The 12428-nt window shown below is 37.8% G+C and overlaps 1 protein-coding gene across 2 annotated transcripts in view; it reads right to left on the bottom strand.

Moving 5' to 3' along the window:
- Window positions 1-19: 19 nt before the first annotated feature.
- mgat4c (mgat4 family member C) overlaps window positions 20-12428 on the bottom strand; it is an 89012-nt gene continuing 76603 nt past the window's right edge. For both annotated transcript variants that reach the window (XM_057348412.1, XM_057348411.1), the window contains 3 exons: window positions 6665-6816; window positions 5725-5872; window positions 20-5650 (listed from right to left, as the gene is read on the bottom strand). In XM_057348412.1, coding sequence (XP_057204395.1) covers window positions 4497-5650; window positions 5725-5872; window positions 6665-6793 — 1431 coding nt within the window. In that variant the 5' untranslated portion in view covers window positions 6794-6816 and the 3' untranslated portion in view covers window positions 20-4496. The remainder of the gene's footprint in view (window positions 5651-5724; window positions 5873-6664; window positions 6817-12428) is intronic.

Here is a 12428-nt window from a genome sequence, read left to right as displayed (position 1 = left end):
TTAACACAACACAAAGCATACAGTATGAATAAACAAATAAATAATGCATGAGTCGGCTACTGCTTTGGGCCATGGTTTGATTGAATCTGTGACATCTGTGATGATTCCAAGGCTCTAAAATTGCTTTATATGTTTATCACACAAGCTAATGTTTTTTCCACAGTGGGAGGTTTTTGAACGGTTTGGCTTGTTCGAGCTCTGCATACACGCAAAAGCAGAATATTACAATCATTGATTCTGTAGAAAAGATGTGGGTGTGTGTTTTTAGACCTTATCATAACCAAAAGCTTCTACAATCTCTGGATTTCCAATGATCAAATGGCAATCATTTTTGTCAGCTCAACACTTGAGTCAATGTATATTTAGGTACAGTATACAAGGCAAACAGTTCTAATGAGAAATGTAAAAAAATATATGTCGTTTTACAATATAGTTACAGTACCATGTGACAAACAGTGTGGGGGAAACACAACATAACTCTACATCATATAACACATTTTGTTTCACCTATGCACCATAATACGTGAAATGTCATCTGTCGTAATGCAGTATCAGTACAGTAAAATTACAAATTAAGTACAGTACAATGCCAGAGTAATTCAAGTTCAGAGTAGACGCTTGAAAACAAGTCATTAAACCTAAAACCGAGAGGCACACTAACATTGCAGCATTCTTTCTTAGCTCATGCAGGAACGATAACGTTTTCAGTTGTTTCATTAGGAAGACAAACCTTCCAATGTTTTAATTTATAACATTTTATTACACACCCAGCCGTAAAATGCAGCTGGCTGTTTGAAAAAGGACCTGTGCTTTGCTCACAAGAAGGCATTACAAAACTATTGAAAACATACCGTGACATTTAAAAAGCCATAGAATTCTGAAATGCATCCAAAAGACCATTCACAAATTGGGCAAGATGTATTCACTTCCCATAATTGAGTGATGCAGATTTGACCAGGAAACATCTCAACTTTTACCTAGAATGAAAATGAATGTATACATAAATGTAACACATTTCTAGCCTGAGAAACGATGCTAGTAATGGCTTCCTGACAATCGGGACAAAGTTAACTTGCTTTTCACCTTTTGACACACGTGGGCGCAGAGCACTTAACATAAAATCAATTCAGTATCTCGCGTGTTGGCAAAGACAATTGCGGAAATCATGCAAAGTACTAAGTACAGTATCTGTGTGATATCGGGTTTGTACATCACACTTGATCAGAAGGCAGCTTACCGAACACACTATTCGTATGAAAAGAGCATGAGAAAGGAAAAGTACTGTATGTGGTTTTGCTCGCAAAATGAAAAAAACTGGACATACAGTAAACATATTTTGTCATGTAAACAGTTTTCTTATTGCATTTCCATGTGACACTTTAAATCTAACAAAGTTTTCAAAAACCGAAATCTGGAATCAAAATGTTAGTGTTTTAAAACATCTCGTGTTGAAGGAATTGTGGGTTGACGTGATCTACCCAGCAATAAACAAATACTGATCATGACTATAATGATAGTGTATTGTGAATATGCACAATAAAATAAAAGTGAAGTTAGAGTGTCTAACAATTCCAGCCAAAAGTTTTCTAAATTAATCGTGTGCACTAGGGTGGTTGTTGCTGGTGTAATTTTAAGGGGGCACAAGCCAAGCAAAATCCAATTTACCCTGATAAAATTGAGCTACTCGAAAGCTAAGGGAAAATACAAGGGGAAAAGGGTTTACCTGATTTGTTACTGTACTAGCCAATTTACAACACTTCAGAAGATGACCGAATACCCACCTTGTGTTCCGGACCATGCCTTTGAAGTAAACACAAACAAAATAACACCACACTAAGACTTTTGGCCCAAGTTTGATTGAATAACAGTTCTGTTTTCATTCATTGGGGAGACGGTGTGAAATGTTGCCTAGATTCATGCCACAACACATTTTATATTCAAGGCAATATTGACCCTGTGCTTGTGTAAAGGACAGTGGGAAAAGCAAATATTTCAGACTGAAGAAAAGAATAAACAAAGAACCCGAAAAATAACCCTACTGAAATTAAATGTTTACAATTCAGCTTTTGTTGAGCCAAGTTGCTGTGTTTTCAATTTCTCTGCTACTGTAGGCAGGGGCGTAGCCAGAACTTTTTTTAGCGGTGGCCAGGTAAGACCCAGTGATTTTATTAGGGTGACCAAAAAATCCTTACAGACAGAAATTCTTTAACTTCTACTGTAATTAACACCAATTCTTCATTACACATAGTTTGCTGGTCAAAAACATACACAAAGAACGTAAAGTAAACAATTTATTTGCAATGCTTTCATGTGCCAACATTATTTTAAAATAATTTGCTAGCTATCGTTTGCAGTAAGTTAGCATTTTTTAGAGAAAATAAACATTGCAGTACCCCAATTTAAACTTTCGCGAAAATATAATGAATGAATGAAATCCAGTTAAACAAGACTGATTTTACTGACCTGGGGCCGGCTGCACCAGCTGTGCGTAAGTTACAACTTAGCCTACTGTAGTTTTGACTTAAACGGGCACTAAGTTACAACTTACGCACTACAAAATATTTTTGAGTTGCACCATTCAACTTAGTTGAAGCGTAATGTTATGTATAAACTAAATATTTATGGAAGCCTCCTATCAGGAATAACTGTAGGAATAAAATCGCATACTCTCTGAACTAACGGAATAAGCTCTTGTTTCACTCGACATTCTTCAATGATTTACACACATGATAATGCTGACATTTACAGTCACTTACCTTTTAAAATAGAGAACATTATGTGATGACATTTAATTTTGACTGCTCTAACACGAACCGTCCTAGCGCCTCTGTGTGTGTATATCTGCCTGTGTTGTGCACGTCAAAATGAAATAATCTTCTTTTTATTTAATTGGCGGTTGGCAGTAAAATGAAATCACCCATATTGCATGTCATTTATTATTGCATTAAGTAAGCTGTATTGTTTTAAACAGCATTTGTTTATTAAATTTACTTTTAAATATGTTATTCATGAAAGGTAGTATTCTATATACCGATTTTACCGTTATTATGTGAGGTAAAATAAGTTTAAATCAAGAATGTTTTGAAATTCACAACATTTCAACACAACTTTTTCTCACGAATTTAAAGGCTGCTATTGGACTGTTGAAAGTAAACGTCATATTATGCGACTACGCATTACTTTACGGAGAGCTTATGATAGCTACGTTCTGCCTTAAAACCAAATGGTGCAACCGAATAACATACAGATTACAGATTTAGTTACAAACTAGCTAGTAGTAGTTACTAATCCTCTAGTGTGGACTTTACGTTCACGTTTAAGAAAGAACTTACGAATGGCTGGTGCAACCCTACCCTGATCCTTCTGCTCGCGACGCGATGAACTTCCATGGTACACAGACAGTACACTGTCACGAAGCGAAGAGGTTAGCAGCTGTTCAGATAAGAGCGCTCCGACTGTTTGCGTCAGTGCGTCAGCGTATGACATCATATTAACGCGAGAGTAATGTCCTCGCGTTACTTTCAGTGCATACGCTAAATGATCTGCGCAGCACTCCGTAAACTCCGACACGCTTCTTAAAACTGCTTCGCACAACAGAGGTGGCCAGATAGGTGGCCATCCATCATTCAGGGGTAGCCGTTGCCACCCATGGCCACCATGTAGCTACGCCCCTGACTGTAGGATATTTCGATCAAATATTTTGGAACGTTCTGTAGTTCCTTGACCGGAGATGAGTCAAGATCATTGTAGCTGCTGTGAATTTAAGCTGAGGAGTAAAGTTTCTGAAGCAAAATGGGAAAAATATGGTATAAAAAATACTGTAAATGGGCCTCATTTACTAACCGTGCACATTACACAAATACAGTATTTGTGCGTGAAACCAGCATACACAGGTTTTCAGACATTATCAATAGGTTTGTAGTTTAAAATGGTTTTAAATTCAGGCTTACACATTTTTATAAAATAAAAAAATTAAATAATTGACGGCAACTTGATGTGACTCGATGTGCATGCACTCTTCCAAAAGCGCATGTTAAGAGCACAAAAACTTAAGAATGGGTGTAGAGTGGAGATTGTGAAGAAATCCCCTGATCAAGATGACTTGGGCATGTTTTATGCAATGTACTAACCCTGCACGCAAACCCGCTCATTTAAAAAGAATCCAGATTTAAACATTAGAATGACAATAAGCTCCTGTCATGAATCCGGCAGAAAGTTTGTTTGAAAACATTCAGAAAACATTCAGAAAACGTTCTGTGCACATATTCACAGTAATTAGTAAATGAGACCCAAATTCTTCATCATCTGTAAATTATCTGAAAAATCTGCAATACGTAATTTTCTTCCCTAAAAATGTTTCTTATGAACAACTAAATAAATAAAGTGAAATGAATAAATAATTTAGAAATTGTATAAATAAATAAATAAACAAACAAACAAACAGTTGACAGTGTAGTCCAGTTGTGCCTTTAGCTACGGTTCATAAAAAATTCTCATTAATTTACACCTTGTGTAGTCCAGAGGCTTATACTTCTAATGATAAGCCATTCTTTCTGACCTGCCGTTACCACAATACGAACACACTCAATATCAAAAGCTATTTTATGGTCCACATCGTGAACCTCAATGTTTCCGTTTTTAAATTCTCCTAACGTTATATAGGAGGAGCACTGCCTTCCCTTTTTGGTTCCTACTAATTTCTCCCCCACCTCCAGAGCTCCATGATGCAAAATATCATTCTGACGATCATCTGTTCCTGTGATGATCTTCATTTTGCTTAATTTTGTTGCCTTGTTGAACACTATAACGTAAAAGTCACCAGTGGATGGAGATTTACCCCAAAAGTACTCATCAACACTACTGTAAGCTTTGGCAGCATCATAGCTCTCAAATACATTTATATTCGTGTAGAGACTGGCAGGTGGGTTGTCTGGAATATCAAACGAGTCTTCTTCAAAGTCATCATCCTTGAGTTTGTTCTCAGCCCCCTTATAGGAGGAATAGTAGCCCATGTGTTGAAACAGAGAGGGCTTGAAGCGAATCGCATCCTTCTGGGCCAGCAGGCCTCTGAAATGGATGAGCAGCCAATCGCAAGGCATCTCCTGATAGAACATGAGCAGGAAATGGGCGAGTCTGGGAAGGTCTCGCGAGTGGTACAGCTTCCCTATGTAGCCCAGTTTAGAGAATTCCAGCGTCACCCAATAAGATCCCTCCCTGGAGGCCACTACCTTCTTCAAGGCAGTGAGAAAGTTTCGTGAGCAGCGCACGTCGTCTTCCAACATCATGTAGAAATCGGAGAGGTTGGTGCAGAAGTTAAGCAGAAAGGCATAATCTACATTCTGCTTGGAGCGAAAGCGTACCCTGTCCTCGGGATCATTATAGTTTCTCTTCAGCCCATCCAGGGACGGGTAATACTCCTCGGGCGCGTGGATGACCAGCAACCGTCCTGCGATGATATGGTGGCCAAACTTTCTTGAGATTTCTTGAACCAGACCCTCGCACCACGCAAGGTCAAAGTCCGCCAAGTGGACGACCACCACGATCTCTTTGAGCTCCTCATAGCTGGACTGGTCAAAAATAGACTTGATGGTCTCCAGCAGGTAGTTTCCTCGTTTTCTCTTCACAGATGATAATCCGATTGTGAGATATTCTGCAAAAACATTGAGTAAGTGAAGTGATCTGAAAAATTGATTATAGTGGTGTATAAAAGGGATGTACTCTTACTCTTTCGAGGTAACGGCGTTCCAGCAAGATACCTATAAGTCACATTGATGGTTCCAGAAAAATTGGTGATGTCTTTAAACGTATGAACATATCGCTCTGAGTTCAGCGGATGCATCGAAGTCTCGCGCAACTGACGTTTATCTTCCTGCTGCAACACATGATACCCAAGAGAGACAGAAAAACACATCCATTAGTCAAAGCATATTCACGATTCATAAAAGATCTCCAAGACTCCCCATAAAGCTACAAAGAGTCTCCAAGACACGAGAAGAATGTGTTTTGCATCCGTGAGTAAATACTGCAGGCCGTAAATATTATTGCACACTCTTGTGTAATATCATCAGAGGTAAATAATGTCATTTGAATTATTAATTGTATACAATATTACCTTCCCAACTCCATAAATCACTCGTCTAGAATAAAATTATAGCTTATTAAATGCAATCATACTTCACTGTGTTTTTAGCACGCATGAAGCTATGCTAAATTTTCGCCGGCAGTAATGGTGTTTGTATTTCAATTAAATGGAGGCTATTTAGGAAGTGGCTTCATCAAAAATGGGCACACCTTTTGCATAATGCAACAGACAAACACACGCGACATGTTATGATCACAAAGTTTTGATCGTAAAGTTGGCCTCATGAATTATGAATGCATCTCTTGCATTTGGACTGCCTCTACATCATGAAATTTTAAACATCCCGAGCTCTCGTAATTATACATGCACAGCACAACACCGGCAGCCGTACACGCAACATTTGGTAATTAAAGCACATAAACCAAATAAGTTTTCAGTACAGTGATAATTAATGCTAAATCACATGCAACAGCTGTAGTGGAGTTGTTGTGAAGTCCACGATTGTCTTGTTATCTGCTTCAGTGGTGTTGTAAATGAATTGACCTCTGTAATTTACCTGCTGTATTTCAACAGAGAACTCACCAGCACGTAGCCATCCTCGATGTAGAGGTTTACGAAGAGCAGGAAGGTAATGAGAGCCACCAGGAAAGGAATGGTGGAACGTTTCCGGAAACATCTCATCTTGTCCAGATACTTTAACGCCAGTCTCATGATGACAACACTATCTGTCTAATCTGAAAACAAAACAAAACAAAACAAAACAAAACAAAACAAGAAATGATATTGCACTGCAATAAACAAGACAAGAAGCTGCTTTATATCGCTGCTGTTCTTCTGAAACCTTGTATCTCCATAATTCATGATTTTAATTTTTTTGCCATAAATCATTATTAGTCACCCTTTATATTGCAAATATCTTAATAAAATGTATTAAAACTGCTTGTCAACTTTGACAACACAGTATTTAATCATTGAAAAAGTAACTACAGTGTTTTTTCCATTTCCTCAAAATATTTTCCAAAGGACAGCAACGATATGTTAGATTAGATGACTGTTTCTTATTATTTTTACTAATAAGCAAGCATAAAACAGATTTCATATAAAAAATCTTGGCTAAATCCAAGTTCCTTTATGCAAAATCCACAAATATTTCAAATGCTGAAAAACGTTGATATTTGTTCTTGTAGTGCAATTGGTAAAACATGGTGCATGCAATGCCAAGGTCACGGGTTTGATTTTCAAGAAACGCAAGAACTGATTAAAACCATATCCTGATTGCATTGTAAGCCATTCTGCCAAATGCATGAATGCAAAGCACTATAATAAGACTTAAGTTCAGAACGCTGATCACATCATTACAATTCAGGAGAAACATCCACCAATTCACGACAAAACAGAAAATCAGCGAAGCTCTTATTTTTGTTTATAGGACAGGATATTTAGTATAAGGTCACCCTAAAAATGAGATGGCCCTCTTCTGTGCATAGTCATTAACCTGACAACAATGTAGGTATATTGCAGCTTTAACTCAAGAACACGCTGTGAGGTTAATATCCCAAGTCTCCACTCTGTCTCTGAATCCTATATTGTTCTGCCCTGTTTCAGACCTTTGTGTCAAAAAAAGCCATTTCAATCTCAGCTATCTTCATCATTTTTTAGAAAAAGAGAGCTCTGCTGTGTGCATGAAACAGGCCCCAAGCGTTCTTTCATTTCTGACCTCCAATTACGCAAAGTAACCTGAGAATAGAGAAAAAGGTACGCCAGCATTTTGAAAGTCTTTATATGCAAGTATCAGTACAACCTCTTTGGTGGCGGCTGCGAAGCACCGCAGACCACTAATGGAATACAAAATAACTTCACATCGGATTCCACGACCAAATGTGTATTGATCTTGCCCACCACCGGCCTGTTTCACCAGGGGATTGTCAAGCCAATATTCTATGAGCTCTCGAGTGTTCTTAAATATTGCAACACATTTAGAACAAGCATATGGGGTTTTATACAACAAGTACTTTTTCACTTTAATCACATATCAAAGGCTAATGTCTTTCTTGTCAAAGGTGCTTTTAATCAGGACCTGAGAGAGTGCTATGCCCTCACTATGATAAACAGCATTTCTGGTACTTATTGTACCAATAAGTCTTTGGACTATAATCAATCGCAAAGAATGTCAGTTGCTACATGTTATACATAATAATAGGTTCGCTTGTGTATATTTTAAGATCAACAGCATGTTGTCAGACGTCTCGCACTATTCAATTAATTGTCTAGTAAATTTAATTACACAAGTGGCAGGCTTTTACATTTTTTATTTCAAATCATTTTGCATTTTGATTCATGCAGGTGGATTCATGTAATGTTAATGTAGAGTAATAGCAAGCTGGATTGTTTCAGACAGTGGTGAAGGCTTTACACTTTATTGGCAGTGAAGTGAGATGGACCTAAAGGTTTATTGAAGGTGTCCATTGGATCATGCAATTCTTTAAGATTTTACTTTAAGATTGTAATTGCATTACAACATTGTGCCACTCCCTAAAAAGTAACTGCACTACCATCTTTTTACTTTAAAACTACACTCTTTACGAAATGTTCTTCACAGCGATGCCATAGAAGAACCAGTTTTGGTTTCCAAAAGGTTCATTTACACCCTGAAGCACCTTTTTGTAAGAGTTTAGTTAATGGAAAGAAATGATATGCTACCTTTGTATGATGTTTACACTCTTCAGGCTTTGTTTTTCTGTACATTTTCTTTTTACTTAGATGTTCTTTTTTGCAGTGTTTTAAAATGGGAACTAATCATAAGAATATTTCTATTCCATTTCTCACAGTATGTACATTTGTAGCAATGTGTTACTTGTAACTTCAGAAAAGTAACATGTAAAGCACTGATTTTATGTGTTATGTTACAAAATGCAAAATGGCTAATGTGTGTTATTGGGGAACTGTTTGAGGAAGTCAATGAAAACTATCTTCAGTAAAGTTAATGTATGGACTATGGAGGATAGTTGGAGGCAAATTAATTCTAGAGCCTAGAATAGTTAAAGCAAGAGTGAAAATTCAATATAAACGTTCTCCTGAACAAAGCAGGGAGAAACTTAAAATGGATTTTTAAACGTTTTCAATATATAAATATCTTGTTGCTACTTCGGTTCCCAGGTATTTTGTCCACCCCCTCAAATCTGCCTGTGAAGTGTCCAAACACTTCAGATGTTCCCTCGGGGTGAAAAGAAAACATCCATTAGAAGCGTATTAAGCTGAGCTGACATTATTCCTCCTCTTTTCATAGATGCAGAGAGCACCGCTTGTTGACACTCACAAAATCAATCTTGAGCGCTAAAACCAAAGAAATGGTAGAAAAACAAAGATTTAATAATGAATGCATCTCTTCCCAGACAAAGCCGCATTTAGTTCGTAAAAGGGAAAACCACCAACCTAGTGCCTTCATCTATTGCGTAATAGCCCCTGACAGGCCCTGATTCTGGAAGAGGCGGTCTGCAGAGCTGCCAGGGATCTTTGCTTTTGCAGAGGTCTCATCTGAGCCAGCGCTGATGTAAATAACCCTTAGGTTCCCTTCTGCCGTATAGAACATCACCTCCCGGGGCGAGTGGTCCTTTTAGCAGTCAATATAAACTGGCCATTTAAAGCCGTGCCAACCAAAGCGGCTCAATTAGAATGAAAGAAGTAATCTAAAGAGTTGATTTCATAAAAACGCGAGAAACCCAGATGGTCGCTGTGTGTAACATCGGCTATGACGTGTCTGCTAATGTGAGCTGTCACGATTTCGGCAAACTCATAGGCTGCGTACTTATAAACGTCCTATTCATTACAAAGCGACAAAGTTGTGGCACTATCATTTGGAGCTTTTATCCAACGTTCTTAGCATTTCACTCATGGCGGTAGGGGTGTCATTTCTCCCAGGGTGCATCTCTCTTTGCTTTGGTGACATGAAATAGAGAATAAACTTCCGAATGAGAAACAAGAAGCTCGCCGGTGAGAGGAAGGCAATTACAGTCACGTCTGATGTGCAGCAAGACCCCATGAATAAGAAAAACAAATCAGTTTAAAGAGTTGGAAACTGCTTGGAGAAATGTTTGAGCAAGGATATCTGCTAGATTGTGAAACTGCGATGCAATTTTTATTATGTAAATGCACTACGAGAGAATGTGGAATTAGAGAACACTCGGTTTGAGTTTGATTTGAACACAAACACTCCTGGTACTCGAAAACGTCTGGGTGCGTTTCATTTGCGCAAAGAGTCACCATGTGGCCAGCGAGCCATTTTTTTGTATTTCTAGCAGCCTGATCCTTTAAGCCTGAAAAACAAAACAAATACGAGTCTGCGAATTTCCTCAGAGCTCTCTAATTCTAAATAAGCGTTGTAATTCCAAAATATAACACAAAAATGCGTTTTTGCAAAAGTAAATCCATAAAAAGCAATTTGAACTTTCATGGCTGATTTTCTGCCACAAAAGGATGCTTTGAACCGTAAACTAATCTCCACATGTTTTCTTTCAGATCAACAGCTTTATAATACCTCTGTCAGCTACAGCTTTATGCTGCTCGGGACGCAGAGGCGTACCTTTCCTTAATGTGAAAACCTGCATAGAAGGGAGAAAAAAGCCATTTTGACTAAGAGAGAAACAGATTAATAAAGCTGGCAGTAGAAAGCAATTCTTCCACATTTGATCTTGTTATCTGTTTTACATTATTTCCCAAGGGTATAGCTGCACCTAGCTGATATACAGCTCTGCACAAATAATCAATTAAGCCAGCAGATTCTACAGACTTCCGCTCTTGCTTTGTGTCAGAGCTTCAGCCACTTAAATAGATTTTTCTCTTCAACAAAAGGAGCCAAATACAGGAAAAGAGTACAGGCTTCAGATGATAAGACGCACTTGCCTATAGATGGACACTGTGGGGGGATGAACTCCATTTTGTTAATTAAATGAATTTCTTTGTAGTAATCAATCTGCACAGTGCAGCCCTGTTCATCAAAATTTGCCATTAGGCACAAAAATACAATTAAAAAGGATAAAGGGTCTTTCGTGGAAACGTGCAATCAACAACATGCATTAGAAAATGGAACAATGTGTGCTTCATCGTGTTTGTAGTGGTAAAGAACAAAAGACTGTAATTGATTATGCTTATATGAAAGCATTGATTAATCATTTGAAACTGCTCAGGGCACCGACTAAACAATACTATTAATTATTAGCAGTTCCCAATGATCAAATGGAACTATAATTAGGATTGCTTGCAGCTTGCTGCTAACTTCCTATGACCATGAACTGTCCATGTGACTTTTTTAAAGCAAAAAATAAATATACATTTTAATGCAGATCCTCTAGTCTAAAATACAGTATACTATTCTGAAAATTCTTTTAAATATTTAAATGGATCTGCAGTGAAATTTACAAATACATTTCAAGAGGTGTACTGAAAGCTCAACACAAGTTGCCTTTCAGTGTATTGGCAGTTAAAAGGATAAAATAATTTAGGCATTACAATTTCTCTCACGTATAAGTATTTGTGTGGCGCTGTCTATAATGTATAATAGCATCGCTGTATGACTGTACTGGTCGATCAGCACTGACGCTGATAGCTGGGTGAGCGCCCTCTGCTGGCCACAATGACATTTATACTGCAGGGTTAAAAAATGAAGACGTAATTAATTATTTGAACCCGTAAACACCAATCTGGTAAACTCAAAGAAATCCACAAGCTTTTTGTAGAAAATAAATCAAGAGATATAGTAGTTCCCAGGTAGGACATTCCAAGCAATGCCAACAGGACAGTGGCACTACTGTAATAACTGGTGCATTTGGAAGCAGATATTTATATTTAAAAAGTTAATTTTGAGTTGATATGATAAAAATCAAATGGTATGAGCATCAGTCAATCATGAGAGAATTTCCTACAAACACTATAATTTGTTTACATTTAGCTAGATTAAAATGGGTTAGATTTAGTTAAGTGGGTTAGATGGGGTAAAATGGGTTTAGATTAAGCATCAGCACAGCAAATCTGCATTTCTCAATACACTGACTGCCAGATCTATATGATGTTTATGTGAGTGTTTGTATGCACCTGCTGAAACGGCACCTTCTGACATCGCTTATGCTCAACACGTTCTTAAAAAGCATAAAATGGCTCTCTGAAGTCTCTGGAGAGATTGCAAGCTTGTAACTGCAGAATCTTCACTAAATACATGAAAAACATTGTTCAACTATTGCTGACAATGTCAAAGCCAAAACACACAGACCCACACATACACCCCCCGCCCCTCTTCTGCTAGACGGGAAGTATCAAGTCTGGGATTTCATGAAAACCTGCTTAGTCAAAATTA

Source organism: Triplophysa rosa, linkage group LG12, assembly GCF_024868665.1.
Source record: "Triplophysa rosa linkage group LG12, Trosa_1v2, whole genome shotgun sequence".
Taxonomy (NCBI): domain Eukaryota; kingdom Metazoa; phylum Chordata; class Actinopteri; order Cypriniformes; family Nemacheilidae; genus Triplophysa; species Triplophysa rosa.
This window is presented reverse-complemented; position numbering and strand designations above follow the sequence as displayed.